The sequence below is a fragment of the Apium graveolens genome, chromosome 3, assembly GCF_009905375.1.
Source record: "Apium graveolens cultivar Ventura chromosome 3, ASM990537v1, whole genome shotgun sequence".
Taxonomy (NCBI): Eukaryota; Viridiplantae; Streptophyta; class Magnoliopsida; order Apiales; family Apiaceae; genus Apium; species Apium graveolens.
Genome location: NC_133649.1, coordinates 62,044,421 through 62,068,454, shown reverse-complemented (window position 1 = coordinate 62,068,454; position 24,034 = coordinate 62,044,421). Strand labels below are relative to the sequence as shown.

Genomic DNA, 24,034 nt, shown 5'->3' with positions numbered 1-24,034 from the left:
ACAAATTAATCATGATTTTGACTAATATTTTTGCATGATGATATCATCAATATTCATCTCTAGCTAATGTGGGAAAGGTGTGCAAGGCCTCTTCATTTCTTATAATGACAAAACTACACATAGTATTTTGTGAACCACCTGTTATTAGGAGAGGCACTTTAGTAATAACAAAGGGAATGAAAGAGTTGTATCATTATATCTTTTATAAATCATATTTTTCATAATTTTGTTTGGTAAGTAGCAGTTACATGATTATTGTTATATATATGAAAGACCATGTAATCATTAAGAGAGGTGAGGTGTGAGTTGTTCATTTTGTATTAGATAATTTTAGGTTCGGGAGAACAACTGATTTAGGTAATCAGTACATTTTACATAACTACAACAAGAACAGATATATGTTAATCAGTGCGATACGTACAGCTACAAACACTGCCCACTTCTATTAGCAATTTTTATATATACATTACAGTATAATGTATGTTAAGTTTCAGTTTCATAAAAGCTTAGGCTACAATTTGAACAGTATGATTATGGATGTCTTATCTAAGGGTGTAGTACTTCCTACTCAATACAATCGATTCAAAACTGATAAAAATATCATCCCATAATACTCCCTTGCTCCCACCTAAAAATGAATAGAACCCCCCATTCAGTTTTTGGTAGGACATGGATGCTTTTGTTGATCAAAGAGTAAAACTACTATGCTTCTGTTGTGAAGAAGCTATATAAGGGCTTCCAGGGCTCAAGTCCATGCTGATTAAAGAAAATACTAGTTATACTTGCTTATTTACATTTTTCAAAGCTTAGCAATGCAGAGCTACAAACCAAGTGAGAACAACATGATATAAACAGATATGTATTCAGCTTTTCGGTACACGGACACAAAAGTATATAATACGATAGAACACAAAATCTAGACCGGTACGGATATGTGTTTATCCCGCGACACCAAAGTACACGGAATATATATATTTATTAATAAATATTTAAATATATATAAGATATTTAAATATTCATTTATATAAATATTCATATTTTTGTAATATTATATGTATATATACATATAATTCATATATATTTATAAAAATATATCCAAAAAATATACCATTATATGTAAATATATATTTTTAATATATATATATATATATATGTAAAATTATATCCAAAAATATAATATTTGTATATACTTATTCATTTATTTATTTTTATACACACGAAACGATAGGTTACACATATGTTTCTACCCTTTAGTACAAGAATGCTAAACTTGTCGGATATATGTTTACCCTTCACTACACGGAACACGCAAGTACACGACACGTACGAATTATCCGCTCTAGTATCAAGGGTGGGCGTGTGTGTCGGTTTAGTATATATTTCAACAACCAGGATTTAAAAACAGTTTTTTGTTTTTTGCTATAATTTTCAAAAATTGCAAAAAAAAGAAGGAAAAAAGCCTTTCGGTGAAAAATTATAGCGGAAAGCAAGAAAACTATCTTTTAAGTCGGACCGTTGAAATATAAATTCGACGCTCATGGATAGTGTGTTAGATAAATTGTCCCTAACACTCACCGTAGCCCATGTATCAAACCCAATTTATATTTGATATTTAGTGACCAAATAAATATGATCAAATTGTTAAATACATTCTTATTACTACGTTAATATCTTGCTGATAAAACTTGGCCAGTGACCTGTTAAGCCCCCTATTCCTATTTTGAATTCCTAATTTCGTTCCTCAATGGACTCCATGAGTAATGTTAATAGTAAAAGTCATGGTGATTGTATATAGTAGCGAGTATGTGTTAGTCATATACACGTGCCTGCATACATACAAAAAGAATAAGTGTGTAAAATTAAGGCTTGCTCCTATCGCTACGTTTGTCTTGATTTTTTAACGCTCCCTCCCAGAGCAAGCTTCTGTCTAGGTAGTTCCAATGGTTGATTTATAATTATTGTTATGGCATGTCATGTGAGAGTGAGACACAGCCTAGCTTAGATACACAAGAACGACCAGATGTTAAACATTAACATATATATTGGCCTGTATATCATTTACATGTAAATTTAATAAGTCACGGGCATTAATCTAGTAATAGTGCCAGATGCATGTTATGTTAATTCCCTGCCAATATATACAGTTAATATGGCGATGATATATTTAGTTTATTATAAGAGGGCATATAAACTCAGGATTATGGAACATATCTACATTGTTTTACAAGCAAAGAGAACTTGTTGCGCATGCTTAATACTCTCTTTTATCACGGGGACCTTTTCTCCTTGCTGTTCCTCTACAGTCCCTATTCGTAATATATAGGGATAACAAAGTAACAGCTCCAACACGTCACCAAAAAAAAAAAAGAAGAATCGCTTACTATGTCGTTCAAACCTTAACCACTTGCATCTTTTCTGTTTCAGGTGGTAGAAGCTATGGTCTAAAGAAAAAAAAAAGATATGCCAGTATCTGCAATTTCAACATTTGGTCGAGGAATACAAAAACATTTATGCTGGAGAAACTCTAGAACTCGGAGTCTCGGACTCCAATTGGTCTCCCTGGCCATTTTTCTGAAAATAATCAATCAAGCACAAATTTCATAAACAAAAAATGTTGCATCTAAAATCACAAGAACACAAAGATCAAACTTGGGTTTTCTACATTGCAAACTGCAAGTGTGCAATCTCCCTGGAAAGAAGAATGCAGCACTCTTTAATTTCTTGCACCTGATTCTTTGGCTTATAACTTCTCCTGCTCCAAAATGGGGCATTCTTTTAAAGCCTATCCGGGGACCAAAACTGTATGCACCACTTTATTGTCGTCGATCTTAATAATCCACATTAGAATCTGGCAATCGTGTACAGTTATTGAGTGAAAATCAGAACTATAAAATTATAAGCCAATGACAACATTAAACTAGATATCAGAATCAGAGCTCTTTTCCTCCTTAGGTGGGGCAAACTGCTTGCTCAGTCGGGATCTTGTCCATGGATCCAGAGGTGCTCTTTGTGGAGGTTGAGGAGTAGGGGGTTTTGACTGTCTAAGCTCGTTCTCTCTGTCTATAAACCTGTTTGTGCAAATATGCATATATAATACCAGAAGAATACTCACAAGCATAAACAAAAAATGAGCTGCATTACAAGAACTGTTAAGATGGACATCGAACAAAGTTCTTCTTAGAAAATAATTGCACTTCTAATATTCGGGGATGAGATATGATGCATTTCAGAAAATAAGTAATCTCAAGGAGGGCATCTAATTCCTACATAATACAACAGTAACTAAATCCAGAGTAAATTCATCTTATCAATATTATCAAAATTCAAATGATGGCATGTGAGGATCTTCAGGTCCACTTTGTAGTCCAAAAGTAAAAACAATTCCAGTTATTAGAACGACCGAAGTGTATCTCTAATTTTTAGATGTAGAGAACACTTAAAAAGTTCAGCAGTTGCCAATATGATCCAAGTAAAGAAAAAAAATCTTCTTACCGTTCATTGATTTCAAAAAGATATTAATTAAGAAAAGTTATTCATAATGTTAAAGCATCACCAACTTGTAAAATTATATAGAAGCACAATGAAAATATAGAAGTATGCAATAAATTTATATAGAAGCATACAATGACATTATTCATAAAAAAAAAAATAAAAATCTCGAAAATCTTAGCCAGTAAATTGTGCAACGCAATGCATAAGAAATTTGTTTACAGTTTACCGTTACCCTCAGCAAATAAGATCAGCAGGGAATGCAAGTAAAGTTATAACCAGAAATGATTTAATAAAATCTTACTCTATATAGGCCATTGGTGCAGCATCACCAACTCGTATTCTAGTACGGAGCATCCTTGTATATCCACCTGCTCTATCTCTGCAGCACATAATTTTCAGTTGTGTAATTGGTATTTAAGATCATAACAGTAAAGGCTGAAAAAGCAACAAGGTAAAGAGATTCACTTATATCGATAAGCCAATTCTGTAAATAGCTTGTGAATGACATCATCCCCTCGCACAAAAGCACCAGCACGCCTTGCAGCACAGAGAGTACCCTGTGAATTAAACCATGAAAATAAAACAAGTACAACTGAATTTCTTGGACAAAATAACACAAGTAGAACTGAATTTCTTTTACCACGCAACAATAGATCACATCATGACACTACTTTTGAAGAACTTAACAGGCTTAGACAACTTATTTCCCCTTGGCCGCAAATAGTCCCATGATATAGCAATTCAGTCATATGTGTTTGGCAATCAAGTTGTTACGAAGTCAGTGACCGTGAACTACAAGGTCAACAGAACATTTGGAAATATGCCAATTATGGACAAATTATTATCCAAAGTTTTACAGCTTTCACAGTTTCTCGAACAATCAACAAGTGATGTAAGAAGGAACTGATTAAACGCTACACAGAGAAAAATTTATTTAAGTAATTTGGCCAGATAAGCTTTGTCACAAAACAAATATAGTGTGTACTAATTCGCAAATTGCAAGGATTGTACGGAATAGATTGCAGCAGGAAAAAAATCACTTACATTATTCGGTTATGTTAATAAAATGGTCTCCACAACATGACAAAGATTTATGAAGAAATGTACTAGATGTTTGCATATTACAAATATCACAGAGGAACCACACAGCTTTCTCCTATAGCAATAACTACAACCCCCTATAGTATTTTGGTTAAATGTAATGAAATGTGGTGGGAATAGAAAAGTTATAACAAAATTAAAGGCAGGAAAAGGATGTCGGAGGGAAGAGAGAAAAAAAATGGAATTGTGGAAAATTTAGAGAACAATATTTGTGAATTGAACGAGGAGGGAAAATGAAACATTCATTTCCAAGTTAGTGGATTTTAGATCTAATTTAAAATTGGTATGACTGAAAATTGACTTAAAAGAATTCATCCACAAAATAATACAAATTTCAATGCCTCCCAGTTTACTCTAAAAAGAGCATTATTTTCCAACATAGCTAACAAGATATGTAACATGAAAATACTTACTTTTCAGTTATGTGGATTGAACAAACAAAAATTGTATTCCTTTTGTTTTTACTATAACAATGAAATTTATATAGAACCGTTCAGCAAAAAAAAAGATTCATTAAAATCAATTAAATGCTAGAATAAAAATAGATAATCATGAAATTAGTGAAATGACTTCTTTAACAAACTAATATCCAAATCATTTTTTATAAGAAAATGGAAAGAAGAAATATATGAAACGCAGAAATTTCTGGACTCGCTTATTCAAAAAGAGAGTCGTAAACTTATGCGGAAGAAATATAATTTGTGGTGTTAGACAAGTGGGAATATAGAGCATCAGATTAAACGCACCTCCTTTCCAAGCTGTACCATATTATCAGCTAGCCGACGAACTTCTTTTGCCTAGAAATTGAAAAAAAAAAAGAAAAAGATTAGCAAGTGGAAAGTGCTGCTATAGTGCTTTTGTGTCTTATGGTTTTATTTATTATTGTAAAAGAGGGAAGAGTGCGACGATCATTATAATAATCATGATAATAGACTTCATCTCTGTATTGAGTAATTTGATAAAATAGATAAATTAATACAATATGCCAAAGTAAGCACTAGTTATATAATCCTTTCAATCTCAATATTTTGCAAAGTTTTACAAAATGCGACTTTTTTTTAATCACAAATCCTCACATGTCAAACCCTTTCTGCCAAATACTACCTAGGATTGGTTAGGAAATATACATCATCACTAACTAATCGATACACAACTTTCAGGTTCTCTTCACTAAGTAACTTTAATTTTGTCAATTCTACTGGAAAATTAAAAATCAGCTATTTATCTATTCATACGTAGGCCAATATTAGCCAGTGTCTACAATACAAATTTCTGTAGCTAATAAGTTACATTTCATACAGGAAAATCATCACTCCAAATACTCTTGTCTACGAACTGAATGTAACAATCATACTCTGAAACCTAAAACAGTATTCTAAGTATACGGGCCTCATTAATAGTAAAAACGCACAATCTATTTGCAATCACTATAAGTTAAACAATAGCCACTATCGGTTAGATCATTTAAACAATTCACTACCATTAACCCTACAATTCACAGCCGAAACTTTAACACAATCATACATAATAATTTTCCTGTAGCACCGGATAACATTTAATCGATAATTGTAATTAGCTTATAAATCTTATTACGAAAAGAGTTAGTAACTATATATACGCAAAGAACTCGAAAAATAGAAGGGGAGCAAGAAAATTAAGAATGGGATACCTTAGCAACAGTAGTTTCAATGCGCTCATGCTTCACAAGCTGCGAAACCATTGTTCTACAAACAAACAATATGTAAACAATAATGAAATCTAAATTCAAATCTATAAACACAATTAATTAGTTATATATATATACCTGAGCATGGACATTCGATGACCCGTAGGTCGATTAAGCTTCCTGAACTTTGTCATCTTGCCCCAATTAAAATGATTAATGGACTTGTAAAATGATAAACCCTAGTTTTGCTAAACCCCTTTTAACTAATTGAGCGAGACTGTGAGACTATTTTCTCTTTGGAGTTTCGGATATGGGGCTCCGAAGTTGCATTTTTTTTCACGCACTGGATATTTCAAAGAAAAAATTAAAACAAAATCACATTTTTTAAGTTTTGTTCCCAAAATATTACTTTTAAATTTTTTTGGAGTAGGCATTTCCAAAAGACTATTACTAATGCGTATTTTTATAAACAATTGATTTTTGTTAAAAAAATTGAAATAAGAATAAAAAAATAAATCTGTGATACGTATTTTTAACATGCCTAACATTTTTACCCTAAACATGACACATATTTCCTTTATGCCTATCATTTTTCTTAAATTATATATGTCTTTTCTTACAAGAATTTACGCAATACACATACAACGAGTATGAATGATATTCACGTTAAAATCTATACTATACTCCCTCCATCCCCGTACGATATATACATGCACTATTTGCACGTATTTTGATACTTCTATTAAATATAGTTTCTTAATGTTTTTCAAAAAAAATTGAATAAAAGTTTAAACATAGAATTTTTATTCAGAAAAAAAATTAAAAATATTATGGAATTATAATTTAAACGAGTATTGAAAAGCGTGCCAAAAAATAATGTATAGAATTTAATGAGACAGAGGGAGTACAATACTATAATAACCGAAATGGGGTATAATTTGGTTCAACATTTATTCCGTAATTTTGTTTATTTAAAAAATAAATAAACAGATTATCTGCTAAACTACTAAACTGCTAAACTACTAAACTGTAAAATTACTAGACTTCGACTACTTTTACTACTATACTATGATGACAACTTATCATATTATTAAAAAATCATTAAATAGTGGTATATATCTACTAAACTACTAAATACTTAAACTACTAGACATAGTCTACTTATCATATTAAACTACGAGCACATGTTATTCTATTATTACTATAAATTTATAATTATTATATATTTATATAAATATTTTAAAATTATAATATGACGGGATAAATAAAAAATTTGAATAATAACGGATGCACGGGATTTAAGTTAGTATGTATTAAGATTGTTAGCTTGTATTCTCATTAAGATTGTTAGCTTGTATTCTCAAAAGCCGCTAAATGGCATAGTTAAGCAACTACCCCAATCGAATTATTTGGACCTACTTGTTATGAGCAGGATCCGGGCTACCCTACCTTGGGAGTAAACTAGGGCTAAACATTTGGTCGTTCGGTTAGAAATCGAACCGAACTGAATTAATCGAAAACTGAAGTGATATTTTTTTTCAAATCGAACCAAACCGAACTTACGCATAAACAGAACCGAAAACCGTACCGAATTTTTTCGATTTATTCGGTATAAAAGAGATGGTTAAAACAATTACTTTAACAAATCCATGTGTATAAGAGAGATGGTAATATACTAATATAACATGACTTTATTTGTAAAGAAAAGTTAAGATCAAACTAAACAAGCAAGCATGTATAGGACATAGATTTATGTAAAATATATTAGTTCATATTAAGGAGTCAGACTGAGCACAGATTATAGGTCTACATCACAATGAAGTGCTATAATTTTCATAATCCGCAATGGGTAGATCTGGATTCTTTGATATCTGAAATCTGTAGAAACTGAAGCAGCCGAAAAAGGTTTGTGTTAGATTTAGGTAATTAGGTTATTTTAGTTGAGTGTCAGTTTTTTTCCATATATTTATTATATTATATTATATATAATATATATATATATATATGCATATTTCGGTTATTTCGGTTAAATCAAATTGATTTTCAGACAAACTGAACCGAACCTATATTATTTCGGTTCAAATCGAAAAACAGAAGTAACCTGAATTTTTTTAAAAAAATTCAAACTGAACCGCACCGAAATTGTACGATTCGGTTCAATTTTTCGATTTCGGTTCGGTTTTACTCAGCCCTAGAGTAAACAATTATCTTCTTAAGATCAACATTCATTGGGCTTCTCTCTTTTAGAGCAACTCCCAGTCTTATCATTTGGCTATTAATGTGATATCCCGTAAATTTTTAGGATTTAATATTATTAATATATGGAATATTTTATATGATTGTTTCAATTGGCAAAGAATAAAATTATGGGTATTTTATTCCTCCTTGATGAATTCGTTTCTTTAAATGATTTATGTGTTAATTGATAATTGTGGTATCGATCTGTCATTGTTGTGAAAATATTTAATTACTTTTACTGTTTTCAAAAATATATTTAGTTTTATCTAGATTCTCCCTTGTAGCGGGTGAATTGTGAAAATATTAAAAAAAAGAAAAAGAATTGTATATAAATACTATTTTTTTATGTGTTAAGTGAATAATATTATATGAGTTATTTGAATTTTATGATATCTATATGAATTAGTGAGTAAATGCAAAAAAATAAATTATTTTCCAGTTTGGCGAGTTAGTATAAGGTTTAAAGTGTAATCACTGATTACACAAAAGGAATTATAAATAAGGATTAAATAGGAAATCGGTAAGTATGATATTTTATTAATTGATAGATGTGATTATGTGTTATTTGATTCATATGTGAGTGACATTGTGGTCAAAATGTTTTTTTATGATATTTTCATGATTTATTATGTGAAAATTGGGGTTTAGTGGATTTTTAAATATTTTTAATAAATCATCGGTATATGATTGAATCATGAAACTTATTTTATTACCTCTAAAATACCCTAAGAGACATTTTAAAAATAATAGTTGAATTTATATTGAAATTGGAGTATTTTAAAATAATTTAATGAGCTTTATTTGTATTTTTGAGCATTATTTTGCAAAATTCGTATAAAATAAGTCGTTTGCTCAAAAATTATTTTAAAAATATGGGGACGAAGCTAATTTTGTTCTCTACATTTTAAAAATAATTTTAGTATAATTATCACCCTTTATAATGTAGAGAAATAGTACTCAAATTCGTTTATGTATTTTTGTATAAAGAAAATGGTAAGTAAAAATCTTTAGCAAATTACACGAATACCCCTACCTGTTTTCTCTTAAAACCAGTAGGCCCAATTTCTTTTCTCCTCTTTCATTCTCTCATATCTCTCACGGGTCTCTCTTAAATATCTCATTCTCTCGACCTTCCTCTGTTCACTCTCGTCTTCCCCTAGCAACTCACTTCGTTTTTCCACCGTTTCAAAAGTATATACCTTTGTTTCTCTGTTATTGCTTGTATATAAGTCGATTTTACTTGGATTGCTTTTGATTAACCTGTGTTGATTGGGGTTTTGATTGGTGATGCAAATTCTGATTGTTGGTGATGATTGTGGAGTAAGGGAGTCATCGTTCGAGTTCAGAGCTCGAGAAAGCGAATCTTCTCGAGCAGCGACTGGCCATGACGATGAACAACCGTGAGCCGTGGATGAGGTTTTGAATAATTTGAATGGTGAATTACTTGAAGACTTGACTGTTGATGAATGGTTGTATGATAAATTTATTATTGAACTAGTTACTGGTTTTAAGTGTCAGTTAGTGTTGGGCAATATGGAATCATGAGTCTAATTGATTTCTTGTCGAAATGCTATCTCGGACACTTTGTTTTGTGATTCCTGTTAGTCGTATCTTGTTAATTGTAAGTGTATGTGTCTTATGGCTTCAGTGTATAGAATCTTGTTATCGAATGTTGCTTGTTGGTTGCTAGGCCCTAAGAATCGATATTTGGTAATGCTACGTGTGGTCCCATGCTGTTAGGGCCTATTTGAATGCTTATGGCTATTTAGGGAGGGGAATTTTTATATTTCTTCAGTATATAAGCTATTAAATTCATACGAATATGTAAATTATATGCTGAGTTTCTGAAGGTTTTATGTATTAGTTTAATTCTTTCATTCACATGCTATGGAATGCTCTGTACACTCAGTTGTGTGTGCACGAAATTTTCTCCCTTATACCTGATTGCCTATTAAGCATTAGAACATAAAGATTGACCCTTTATTGAATAACTATATGATTCTGGCCTATATAGAATGTGTATTGATACTAGACCTTAGCTAATATACTTTAATGGAATCTATATGCTAAGTGTTTGATTATTTGATTAATAGAGTGTGGGTTTATCTCTTTCCAGACTTGATTCCTAAAATATATAATTACTTGATTGTAAGCTTTGGTTGTGATCATTGATTCATGGGATCTTGAACTATGTTTTTATATAAGTTGAGTTTCTTTTTTCTTTCTTTCATGGTATATTATTTTTGTGTTCATAAGTTGGTTGGGCAATTATATTATGCTAGGAATTGATTAAAGTTGTTAATTAGGTTTAAGTGCAGAAAATTCAGTATTTTCCAGGAAATTGTTCTGTTTTGGATGACTGTTTTGAGACGTTTAGAGACCTAATTGCTTGATGGTTAAAACATAATAATTATAGGTTTATGTTTGAATTATATTTCTGCAAAATTTGGTTACTACCAGACTTGCACAAGTTTAGATACAATTTATTTAGTGCAAGGTGCGCAGAATTTCTGGCCAGGATCTGTTGGCCATAGTGACGGCTATGTTCAGGGGCTCTAAACACCTTGCTTTCATCTGAATTTTTTGTGGTAGTTAGATATGTGAATCAGTTAAGTCTCCACCAAATTTCACTACAACGGACCTATTTATGAATTTATTAAAAATCCAGAGGCGAACTTAGTTTCTGTGAAATCGAGCAGCCAAGATACTTGTTATGTGTTTTTATATGTTTAATTGTTTACAAAGCTTTTGTTTGCACTTGATGTTAAATGAGAATATATAGCAATGTGTTTTATGGAAATACATGTTAGTATATGCCTATTTGAGATTGAGTTTCGTTGCTAATTATTAGAGTGTGATTTGAATATGTGTATAGTTACTAGTCTATGTGATATACGTGTAAGGTGATTTATTTAAGTGTTTACTCAAGTTGAATTGGTGATGCTAAATTATATAACTGTAAGTTCAAATATTATAAATTATTAAGTATACTTAATTGTTTAGGTGCCGCAAGTCTGGGCGGGTAATTTTCCTTAATTGTTTAGGTGCCGCAAGTCTGGGCGGGTACTTTTCTTACTTGTTTACTTTTATGTTGCTACAAGTTGAGGCAGCTTTATTTTGTTTAGTTATAAGATTAAATTGTGGAATTGAAAAACAGGTGGATAGTCCTAATTACGAATACTTCATGCCAAAATTTTCTAAAATTCCCCTGTATCTAAATTTATTTGACTTATTTGATTTCAATGATTTGAAAGCATGTTATGATTGTTAGTCGTAACACGTATAGGATATGTCTGGGTAAGAACATTGAAATGATTTGTGGGTTATATTTGTGGTGTGGTTATTCAGGGTATTGTCCATATTACGAATAGGTCATGCCGAATTTTCCGTAGAAAATATTATCATAAGTTACGCGTTCTCGTGTTAAATAATATTCTGAGTTGGTAGTAAGTTTTAAACTATAATGTGTGCTACTTGTTATATGCTATATAATATGCCATATGTATATATATATATATCGCGAAAGGGTAGAAATAAGATAATCGTTTCAGAAGGATACTAAAGTAGTATCTTTTTGCTTATGATAGGATCGGGCATTAAGGGCGTGAGACCAAGCAAAAGAAAAGAAAAAGGGAGAGTTGCATAGGGGTTCAGTAGATGGTTCGAGACGAACAGAACCAGATGTTAGGGATCAAGACTGAAGTTGGATAAGATTTCGTATCAGATCGCAGTAACTGCATTAACGACATATCAAAGAATTAAGAATAGGAAATGGTGACGTCTTGAGAAAGCATCATGAGATATTTGTGTTATTGCGAGTGTGTATGATTGCTAAGGACCAAAGGCAAGTACCCCTGACTTCACTTATTGTTCAAGTGACATTTATTTCGAATCATATTATGCAAGTATCTCTATCATCACTTATTGTTCAAGTGATAATTATTTTAAATCTTTTCATGCAAGTATTGCTTTCCTCAGTTCGGAATAGATAAATGTTTTACATATCGCTGAATTAAATAATTATGTTTATGCAAGTATTCTTCTGCTATTCTAGGTTTAGATAGCTAAGTGATTTTACGTATCAAATTACCGGATTTATAAATGTTTTGGATTTTGAGAAAGATGATTTTCTTGCGAGTATTCCGGCCCAAGTAAATGGGGGAATAAAATTATTTAGGATGTCGAATGATTCGGCTCATTTTTCAATAAAAAAGTTTTTAAGATTGGAATGGTTACTGGTTACTGGTTACAGCGTAGGTGATCGAGATATCGGTCCAGCTGTAATATCTTTCAAGGCTAGTTATGCCTTTTCTGGCGCCCTATAGGTACCGTATGTCTTCGGGATACAGGTAGTACCTATATTTACGGTATGGATACGGGATATCGGTGTTGTTTCGCGACTAATCATCGGAAACAGCATGAAATGTTATTGGTTCCAATCTAAAATATGGTTTTCTAAATTGTTTTGATAATCATAGAATAAATGATTTATCAATTGATTCTGTTTTGGATTAAAAGTACTGATTCTGTTTTGGATTAAAAGTGAATTGCGGTTTTAATTCAGATTCTGATTTATGCTGATACTTATGTAGTTGTTAAATATCAAAGGTGGTATTAGTATAGATGATTGATGTTGACTTCAGTATGGAATGTTGTGAGCATCAAAGTTTGTATTGATATTTAATTTGATATGATAACAAAATAAGTATTAATTTTAAGAGTTCGGTTTTGAGTAAAGTTTATGATTCAATCCATAATCACTGCTTTTTGTTATTGTTGTTTACGATATTTCCGTAAACACAGTTTTACGAGTTTTATTCTCGTCAAGATTCAAAGTATTGCTGAAGCCTTTCGCTTGAAAATATCGAAAAGATTTTTCTGGTTCAGCAATTATGATTTTAAATGTTTTGCTCTAATGTAGATGTCGGTTTTATATCAAAAGACCATATATATGCTATAATTATCTTGCTGAGCATTTCTTCCGCTCATACTTGCCTGTTTTCAAATTTAACCTCCAGTGAGGATTAGCTTGCGCTGTTTAGCTGCGTAATTCGAGGAAGCAAAGAAGAAGCTCTTGGAAGGTGGCTGGTCCAGGGTTTGCGGGCTAGTGTAAGTTTTATTGTATAAAGTGTTTATATTATATTATATTATAGTTGTGTATTTTATATGGGCCTAGTATACTTCATTTCGAAGTTATACTAGTGGGTTTAGTTTTGAATTGGATTTGTTGAAAAGAGTTTTAAAAGAAAGTGATAATTTATTTGTGGAATTTGGATATCTTGTTTCTAGAACTGTAACCTTAAAAGATCTTGGATTAGTTTGGGGTCATTTATGCTAAATATCTTCTGCTGGCATTTATTTATCGATTAAACAGGTTGATTTGGATTGAGGTTTCTTCGTGACGACCAAATCCTCTGACCCCAGATTTGGGGGCGTTATAGGTTGCTATCAGAGCTGAGGTTATAGTAAACTAGAAACGAGAGTGTGTAGGAGTGTGTATAGCTATGTGAGGACGTTTGAACTCATATCGAGTTCCTGTTGGACTATCGGATATAGTACCAACGAGTAAGTTAAGATAGGCGCATTCGTTTGAGATGGTTGTGTTGAGCTGGAGGGGACTCCGGGAAGCTGCAAACTTCTATGGTGGAATCTTTCGAGGCTACTACGATTCGACGACGATGAAGATTATCGATATCTTTGGAACATGAAAAAGTGCCTATAATCAGATGGCGGGTCAACTGGAGAGTTCAAATTGGAGATAAATATTAAGACTTTGGCAATACCTTCTTTTTCAATAAATTCTTTTGACTTCTCTCAAAAAGAAATATCAATTAGAAGACATAATCCCTAAGACCAGTTTATTCATTTTGTGCCAGAAATTTTATTCTCTGGACTTCATTTCCTTCAGAAATATCAGCTTTGAAATCTTTTCAGTTTTATTCATTTGATTTTGAATTCTTTGATATTTTTTATTCCGACTGAGATGAACAACCCTAACTGTAGGGGACACAAGGTATACATGTCTGTGTGATAGGAGTTGGATGGGACACCATCACTTGTGTGTATTAGTGAATACATAGGTTAACCACCTTTAGTAGTGTCTTAATTTGGGCACGCAATACCAAGTTCGTTTGATCATATTGATCTCTCAGTTATTCTCTTATTTCAACAATACTTTTTCTCAAATTCAGATTTTGGTTCCGTTATGATATCAAATTCTTTTCTTTTTGAAATTTCATGATTTTTATCATCTCAAATATTTAAAGGTATGTCAATCAAGTTAAGCTGAGTTATCTTGGTCAAGTCAAAGTAAGGCTATGTAATGGGATTACCAATACCAACAACGTATTGTAATGCGATTAAAATAGTTAGTGGCGTATAACGAAATCAGTCTATTTCTTTATTTCTCTCTCTATTTATCTCTCACTTTCTTTTTATCTTTTTTCTCTACGTCTCGAGCAATGAAAATGATAATTGAGAAGTTGGACAAATCAATGGTGCGGAGTGAAGCTCCTGTGATCATTATGTTATACAAGGAATCCAAGTTTAATTGAAATCTTGAGAAAAGCTGCGTATGCAAGATGGGGAAGTTGGTATTAAGACCCTTAGTTCTTTCTTCTGCCGATTCCGAGGACGGAATCCTTATAAGGGGGGTAGATTGTGATATATCGTAAATTTTTAGGATTTAATATTATTAATATCTGGATTATTTTATATGATTGTTTCAATTGGGAAAGAATAAAAATATGGATATTTTATTCCTCCTTGATGAATTCGTGTCTTTAAATGATTTATGTGTTAACTGATAATTATGGTATCGATCTATCATTATTGTGAGAATATTTAATTACTTTTACTGTTTTCAAAAATATATTTAGTTTTATCTAGATTCTCCCTTGTAGCGGGTGAATTGTGAAAATATTAAAAAAAAAAAGAAACAATTGTATATAAATACTATTCTTTTATGTGTTAAGTGAATAATATTATATGAGTTATTTGAATTTTATGATATCTATATGAATTAGTGAGTAAATGCAAAAAAATAAATTATTCCAGTTTTGCGAGTTAGTATAAGGTTTAAAGTGTAATCAATGATTACACAAAAGGAATTATAAATAAGGATTAAATAAGAAATTGGTAAGTATGAGATTTTATTAATTGATAGATGTGATTATGTGTTATTTGATTCATATATGAGTGACATTGTGGTCAAAATGTTTTTTTAAGATATTTTCATGATTTATTATGTGAAAAATGGGGTTTAGTGGATTTTTAAATATTTTTAATAAATCATCGGTATATGATTGAATCATGAAACTTATTTTAATACCTCTAAAATACCCTAAGAGACATTTTAAAAATAATAGTTGAATTTATATTGAGATTGAAGTATTTTAAAATAATTTAATAAGCTTTATTTCTATTTTTGAGCATTATTTTGCAAAATTCGTATAAAATAAATCGTTTGCTCAAAAATTATTTTAAAAATATGGGGACGAAGCTAATTTTGTTCTCTACATTTTAAAAATAATTTTAGTATAATTATCACCCTTTACAATGCAGAGAAATAGTACTCAAATTCGTTTTATGTATTTTTGTGTAAAGAAAATGGTAAGTAAAAATCTTTAGCAAATTACAGGAATACCCCTGCCTCTTTTCTCTTAAAACCAGCAGGACCCAATTTCTTTTCTCCCCTTTCATTCTCTCATATCTCTCCCGGGTCTCTCTTAAATCTCTCATTCTCTCGACCCTCCTCTGTTCACTCTCGTTTTCCCCTAGAAACTCACTCCGTTTTTCCACCGTTTCAAAAGTATATACCTTTGTTTCTCTGTTATTGCTTGTATATAAGTCAATTTTACTTGAATTGCTTTTGATTAACCTGTGTTGATTGGGGTTTTGATTGGTGATGCAAATTCTGATGGTTGGTGATGATTGTGGAGTAAGGGAGTCATCGTTCGAGTTCAGAGCTCGAGAAAGCGAGTCTTCTCGAGCAGCGACTGGCCATGACGATGAACAACCGTGAGCCGTGGATGAGGTTTTGAATAATTTGAATGGTGAATTACTTGAAGACTTGACTGTTGATGAATGGTTGCAGGATAAATTTATTATTGAACTAGTTACTGGTTTTAAGTGTCAGTTAGTGTTGGGCAATATGGAATCATGAGTCTAATTGATTTCTTGTCGAATTGCTATCTCGGACACTTTGTTTTGTGATTCCTGTTAGTCGTATCTTGTTAATTGTAAGTGTATGTGTCTTATGGCTTCAGTGTATAGAATCTTGTTATCGAATGTTGCTTGTTGGTTGCTAGGCCCTAAGAATCGATATTTGGTAATGCTACGTGTGGTCCCATGCTGTTAGGGCCTATTTGAATGCTTATGGCTATTTAGGGAGGGGAATTTTTATATTTCTTCAGTATATAAGCTTTTAAATTCATACGAATATGTAAATTATATGCTGAGTTTCTGAAGGTTTTATGTATTAGTTTAAGTCTTTCATTCACATGCTATGGAATGCTCTGTACACTCAGTTGTGTATGCATGAAATTTTCTCCCTTATACCTGATTGCCTATTAACCATTAGAACATAAAGATTGACCCTTTATTGAATAACTATATGATTCTGGCCTATATAGAATGTGTATTGATACTAGACCTTAGCTAATATACTTTAATGGAATCTATATGCTAAGTGTTTGATTATTTGATTAATAGAGTGTGGGTTTATCTCTTTCCAGACTTGATTCCTAAAATATATAATTACTTGATTGTAAGCTTTGGTTGTGATCATTGATTCATGGGATCTTGAACTATGTTTTTATATAAGTTGAGTCTATTTTTTTTTCTTTCTTTCATGGTATATTATTTTTATGTTCATAAGTTGGTTGGGCAATTATATTATGCTAGAATTGATTAAAGTTGTTAATTAGGTTTAAGTGCAGAAAATTCAGTATTTTCGAGGAAATTGTCCTGTTTTGGATGACTGTTTTGAGAAGTTTAGAGACCTAATTGCTTGATAGGTTAAAACATAATAATTATAGGTTTATGTTTGAATTATATTTCTGCAAAATTTGGTTACTACCAGACTTGCACAAGTTTAGATACAAAATATCTAGTGCAAGGTGCGCAGAATTTCTGGCCAGGATCTGTTGGCCATAGTGACGACTATGTTCAGGGGCTCTAAACACCTTACTTTCATCTGAATTTTTTATGGTAGTTAGATATGTGAATCAGTTAAGTCTCCACCAAATTTCACTACAACAGACCTATTTATGAATTTATTAAAAATCCAGAGGTGAACTTAGTTTCTGTGAAATCGAGCAGCCAAGATACTTGTTATGTGTTTTTATATGTTTAATTGTTTACAAAGCTTTTGTTTGCACTTGATGTTAAATGAGAATATATAGCAATGTGTTTTATGGAAATACATGTTAGTATATGCTTATTTGAGATTGAGTTTCTTTGCTAATTATTAGAGTGTGATTTGAATATGTGTATAGTTACTAGTCTATGTGATATATGTGCAAGGTGATTTATTTAAGTGTTTACTCAAGTTGAATTGGTGATGCTAAATTATATAACTGTAAGTTCAATTATTATAAATTATTAAGTATACTTAATTGTTTAGGTGCCGCAAGTCTGGGCGGGTAGTTTTCCTTAATTGTTTAGGTGCCGCAAGTCTGGGCGGGTACTTTTCTTACTTGTTTACTTTTATGTTGCTGCAAGTTGAGGCAACTTTATTTTCTTTAGTTATAAGATTAAATTGTGGAATTGAAAAATAGGTGGATAGTCCTTATTAGATATATTTGATAATGTCATGTCTAATATGATTTATGTTTAGTTTTCAGATCTTACTTAAACAGGACAAATCAGTACTTAACTGAAATCAGCACTTATACTGAAGTCGGAACTTAAGTCATCAGTACTTAAGGCTTCAGGAGATATTTATCAGAAGATAATATCCGGACTTAAAGGAAACATTCAGATAAGGAAAACGGCTGATTGAAAGATCAAGACAAACGTAAGAAGAGATATGCATGAAGAAGGAATTCTATGAAGAATAGAATACTTGGAAGAAAAGATATCTGATTGATATATTTTAGGAAGCAGAATTATATTCCATATCAATTAGTGATTATCTTGTAACTGTGTAGTATATAAACACAGACATAGGATTTATACTATAAGTGTTATCATTATCAAGAAGATTATTCATTGTAACCCTAGCAGCTCTCGTGATATTTGTTCATCACTGAGAGAGGACAGTTTCATACTGTAACAGAGTTTATTGTTTTGAATAAAGTTTGTTTTCTATTACTTGAGTTATTAGAGTTCGATTTGCCCTCTATAGTGTGTGTGACCTAACAAGTGGTATCAGAGCCTATCTGTTAACACACAAACAGTTTAAGATCCAAAAATAATCATGTCTGAAGTAGAAACTCCAACTAAGCCCACCAAAACTGAAGAACCTCCAATGACACAAATCCATAGCCGATATGAGGCTATTAGAGTTCCCATATTGAGACCATCTGAATATCCCATATGGAAGGTGAGGATGACTATGTTTCTGGAAGCTACAGATCCAGAATATCTTGATAGAATCAAGGAAGGGCCTCACAAACCAACCAAGCTCGCAGTTGCAGTTGCAGGTGAAGCAGCAAAGTCAGTACCAAAGGAGAAGAGTGACTACACTACTGAAGATATCGCATCAATTGCTAAGGATGCTAAGGTACGACACTTACTGCATAGTGCCATTGATAATGTAATGTCAAACATGGTAATAAACTGCAAGACTGCAAAGGAGATATGGGATGCCTTGGAAACAAGATGTGAGGGAACTGATACGATTAAGAAGAACAGGAAGACAATACTCACTCAAGAGTATGAACACTTTGACTCAAAGGCTAATAAGTCATTGACTGATTTATATGATAGATTTGTCAAACTTTTGAATGATTTGTCACTGGTTGATAAGGAGTATGATCTTGAAGATTCAAACCTTAAATTCCTGTTGGCTCTTCCTGAAAGCTGGGATTTGAAGGCAACAACAATATGAGACAACTATATCTTGATGAAACAACTCTTGATGAAATTTATGGGATGCTCAAGACTCATAAACTTGAGATGGAACAAAGAAGCAAGAGGAAAGGAGGAAAGTCAAGGACAGTTGCTCTTAAGGCTGAAGAAGAATCCCCCAAGGCAGCTACCTCAGGGAAAGGCAAGGGTAAAGCTCTCTTCACAAAGTCTGATACTGAGTCATCAAGTTCTGATAGTGATGATTACTCAGAATCTGAAAGCTTGCCTGAGACGGATGCTGATGAAGAGATGATGAAGTTGTGTGCCCATATGGTAAAAGGAATCACAAAGATTGCATACAGGAAGTTCAGGAAGGGAAAGAAGTTTTCCAGGAAAGGTGCAAGTTCTGATAAGAAGAATTTCAGAAAATCTGAGGGCAAAGGAGGAAAGTCTGACATAGGAGATTATACAAATGTCAAATGCTACAACTGTGGTGAGAAAGGCCACATATCTCCTGATTGCAAGAAAGTGAAGAGTGACAAAGGCAAGGCTCTTGTCACAAAGAACAAAAGCTGGACAGACACCTCAGATTCTGAAAGTGAGGAGAATTATGCCTTGATGGCAAATGCTGATATGGCAAGTGCTGAAAGCAGTTCTGAAGCTGCTGAGTTAAAGGTACCTCAAACTACTTATGTATTTCATACTGATGATATTAATGAGTTGAGAAGATATCTTAAAACCATGTTCATTAGCTATAGAGATCAAACTTTAACATGTGAAAGATTAACTTCTGACTTGCAAAAAGAGGAATGATTATTTAGAAAAAGAGTTAGTCATGTTCCATCAAACTCAGAAAGATAGAGATGATGCTTTCTATGTTAGGGATGAAGTGCTTAAAATGAATGAATCTCTAAAAGCTGAGTTAGAAAAGGAAAGAGAGATAATCAGGACTTGGACTAATTCTGGCAGAACAACTCAGAATTTGTTAAGTAGTGAAAACTGGAAAGAGGGCTTAGGTTATGGAGATGATAAGAATGATAAAGGAACTATAGAAATTAAGCCTATAGTTGTTAATCAAAAATCAAAGTTAAAGCCTGTTAAGTTTGTAGCTGTAAAGTCTGATAATGAGAAATCAGAAGTTAAAAAGGAATTAACTTCTGACAAACTAAAACAGGAAAAGACAACTGAAGTAAACGTAGGCTTAATGACAAATAAACAACTTAAGCATAAGCTGAAAGATGTTAAGAATGCAAATAAGGTAAAATCACCTAGGAAAAATAGGAATGGAAAAGAAGGTGTGAATAAAAGCAATGATTATAAGCCTAACGTGTCATAACTGTGGAAGTTCTAACCATCTGGCTTCTTTTTGCAGGAAGAATAAGAACATAAACTCCTTACCTTCAAAGTCAGGAGTTAAGAGTCAGTCTGTTAGATATAAGCCACAAAATCCTTATTTTCATTTTGGTAGTTTATGGCATTCAGGAATATCATAGTCTGTACTATGATTATTATCAAATAAAACCTTCTTTAAAGAAAGTTAGCATTGTTCCTTCTAGTGTAAGTTCTGATTCAAAGTCTGATAGTGTAAATTCTGATAAGAAAAATGTTAACTTAAACTCTGATGTTAAATCCGCTGCAAATGTTAACAAACTTAATAAGGCCAAAGGATCCAAGCAAGTCTGGGTCTTAAAACTAATCATTAGTGGTCTTTGTGATTGCAGGGCAATAGGAAAAACATCCCAGTTCTGGACAGTGGATGTTCAGGATATATGACTGGAAATAAAGCCCTGCTATCGGACTTTGTGGAGAAGGCTGGCCCAAGTGTTTCTTATGGAGATGGCAACATTGGAAAAATGTTGGGATATGGAAATATCAATCTTGGGAATGTCATCATTAAAGAAGTAGCTCTGGTCTCAGGACTTCAACACAATCTGCTAAGTGTTAGTCAAATCTGTGACAAAGGTTATCATGTGGATTTCTTTGAAGAACACTGTGAAGTTATTAGTAAATCTACAGGCAAAGCTGTTCTGAAAGGATACAGGCATGGTAACATCTATGAAGCCAAGCTTTCAACAAGTACTGATGGTTCTGCAATCTGTCTGATGAGTATAGCATCAATTGAAGAAAGATGAAATTGGCACAAGAAACTCTCTCATTTAAATTTCAACAATATAAATGAACTAGTCAAGAAAGATCTTGTGAGAGGACTACCAAAGTCAGTATTTGCTCCTGATGGCCTTTGTGATTCTTGTCAGAAGGCTAAACAAAGGAAATCCTCATTCAAGAGCAAGACTGAATCATCAATTCTTGAGCCTTATCACCTACTACATGTTGATCTATTTGGTCCAGTAAATGTCATGTCTATTGTAAAGAAGAAATATGCTATGGTCATAGTGGATGAGTTCACCAGATACACATGGGTGTATTTCTTGCACACAAAAAGTGAAACTGCATCTATCTTGATTGATCATGTCAGGCAACTGGATAAATTGGTCAAAGATTCTGTGAAGATAATAAGAAGTGATAATGGTACCGAGTTCAAGAATTTGATAATGGAAGAGTTCTGCAAAAATCATGGAATCAAGCAGGAATTTTCTGCTCCTAGAACTTCACAGCAAAATGGAGTTGTTGAAAGAAAGAATAGAACTTGTTAGGTCCCAATGTGTTTGTAGAAGGGGGGGTTGAATACAAACAGTACCGAATAATCGAATTAAATGCGGAATAAAAAATTAAAACAAAATTCAAGTTAAATAAAAATATTATTAAACTTGAAAGGTGTTACAACAACTGTATCGATTACAAGGAATTAATCTCAAATTAATTATTACAAATCTAGAATAAATTCGACATAAACTTTTTCTATTTTTACAATAATTAGAATCAAATGCTAAAAGCGATTTGAGATTAAGTTCTAGGGATTTTGATCCGCTAGATTGTTACACAAGAACAAGATAAAGATTTCTAGTGGTTTGGATTTAACTTTATAAACTAGAATTTGATCTTGAAGTTTGCAGATGAAAAGATGAAATATTGCTGCTTGTTTTTCTTTTTCTGCTTTGTTCTTGACTTCTGTGCTCTGGATAAAATTGTTGAATGGCTGCTTCTATCTTTTTAATCAATCAACAGAATGGAATGAACTGGAATGACAATCCCATAGCTGGTAGGACTTTCGGTGAGACTATCCTTTGAACTAGCAAGACAATCTCAACAGCTAGCAAGACTTTCGGTATGACAATCAAATGAACTAGCAAGACTATCAGAATGAACTAGCAAGACAATCCTCCTCCCAGTGTAACTTTCGGTGAGACTATTGAAAATGGCCTGGCATGACAATCGGTATGACAATCCTGATTGTCATGCTAGTTCATTTTCAATTGTCTTGCTGATTTAATGCAAATTTTAATCCAATTAAAATTCTGGAAAACCTTAATATTAATTCAGAATTAATTAATCAATTAATTCAATTAATCAATAAATTAATCTTTGCAGATATAATTTATTTTCTTAATTAAATTATATGACTTAATTAATTAATAGAGAATTAATACTAATCTTGAGCAACAACCATTCTTCTGAAAATCTTCTGAAAATCACTGTCAATTATGAATCAATTCCACCACTTCAATGTTGACACTCGATGTACTGTCTGGTTCATGAGTGACTAACTTTCGTGACGTTTCTTCAAGCCTTGACCTTGATACTCTTGATTTCCTTCGGACTAAATCCTTGTAATTAATTGATACCCTGACGAGATCTCTGTCACTTGATTAAATCCACAATCTTGATTTATATCACTGAGGCATGATCAATTTCTTGAACTTCTTCCAGTAAATTAATTCCTCAAGTCTGTAGATGAACCTTGTTTCTGAATCCTTTGACAGATATTACTTTGCGAGATCTCTTTGACGGTAGATCCACTATTTACTTATTACATTCTTATTTGAGTTGAGTTAAATCCTCGAATATACAAATAGGCTATGACATATGCCTTATAATCTCCCCATATTTGTTTGTTAGACAATAACACATAAATACCTAGAGGATAACTCAACTAACAAATAAGAAAAAGATATAAACAGAAATGCAAAGTAAATAGCAGAAAAGTTCTGGATGACATTTAACCTTTTTCAGATTCCAAGTAAATGTTCCTCTAGACTGAACATATCTTCAAGTAGTTTCATCTTCTTCTGTACAACCACATTTCCTGTTGAGAAGCGCATATCTGTCTTGCTTCTCCCCCTATGAGAATCAACTGATTAAAGAAGATCACCTTCGTTTACCACCTCTCCCGTACAATAGGATCCGCAGATAAAAACCAATGGTACTCCCCTTTTGAAAACAACTTCTTCCCTTACTAGAAATTCACCTTGTGTTTACCACCTCTCCCGTACAATAGGATCCGTAGGTACAAACAACAATGGTGTGGTGTAGTGTACATATGATCTTTTTCTTCCTCCCTGCTATTTCTCCCCCTTAGTTGAGGAATCCTCCAAACTATTACTTAAGCTTTTATCTCCCCCTTAA

At 32.4% G+C, this 24,034-nt stretch overlaps 1 protein-coding gene across 2 annotated transcripts; it reads right to left on the bottom strand.

The window, feature by feature from the left end:
• Nucleotides 1-2,520: 2,520 nt before the first annotated feature.
• On the bottom strand, nucleotides 2,521-6,583 carry LOC141712342 (uncharacterized). Of its 2 annotated transcripts, XR_012571577.1 has the most exons (7): nucleotides 6,398-6,583; nucleotides 6,263-6,317; nucleotides 5,340-5,390; nucleotides 3,958-4,049; nucleotides 3,794-3,871; nucleotides 2,728-3,068; nucleotides 2,521-2,571 (listed from the first exon to the last, which is right to left on the bottom strand). XR_012571577.1 is itself a non-coding variant. In XM_074515246.1 (6 exons), exons 1-6 carry the CDS (start codon nucleotides 6,451-6,453, stop codon nucleotides 2,918-2,920), a joined length of 483 nt encoding a protein of 160 aa, XP_074371347.1. In that variant the 5' UTR covers nucleotides 6,454-6,583; the 3' UTR covers nucleotides 2,521-2,917. The 2 variants fall into 2 exon arrangements, 1 of the variants encoding a protein (XP_074371347.1); XM_074515246.1 differs by having other exon boundaries at nucleotides 2,521-3,068.
• Between the last annotated feature and the right edge of the window lie 17,451 nt (nucleotides 6,584-24,034).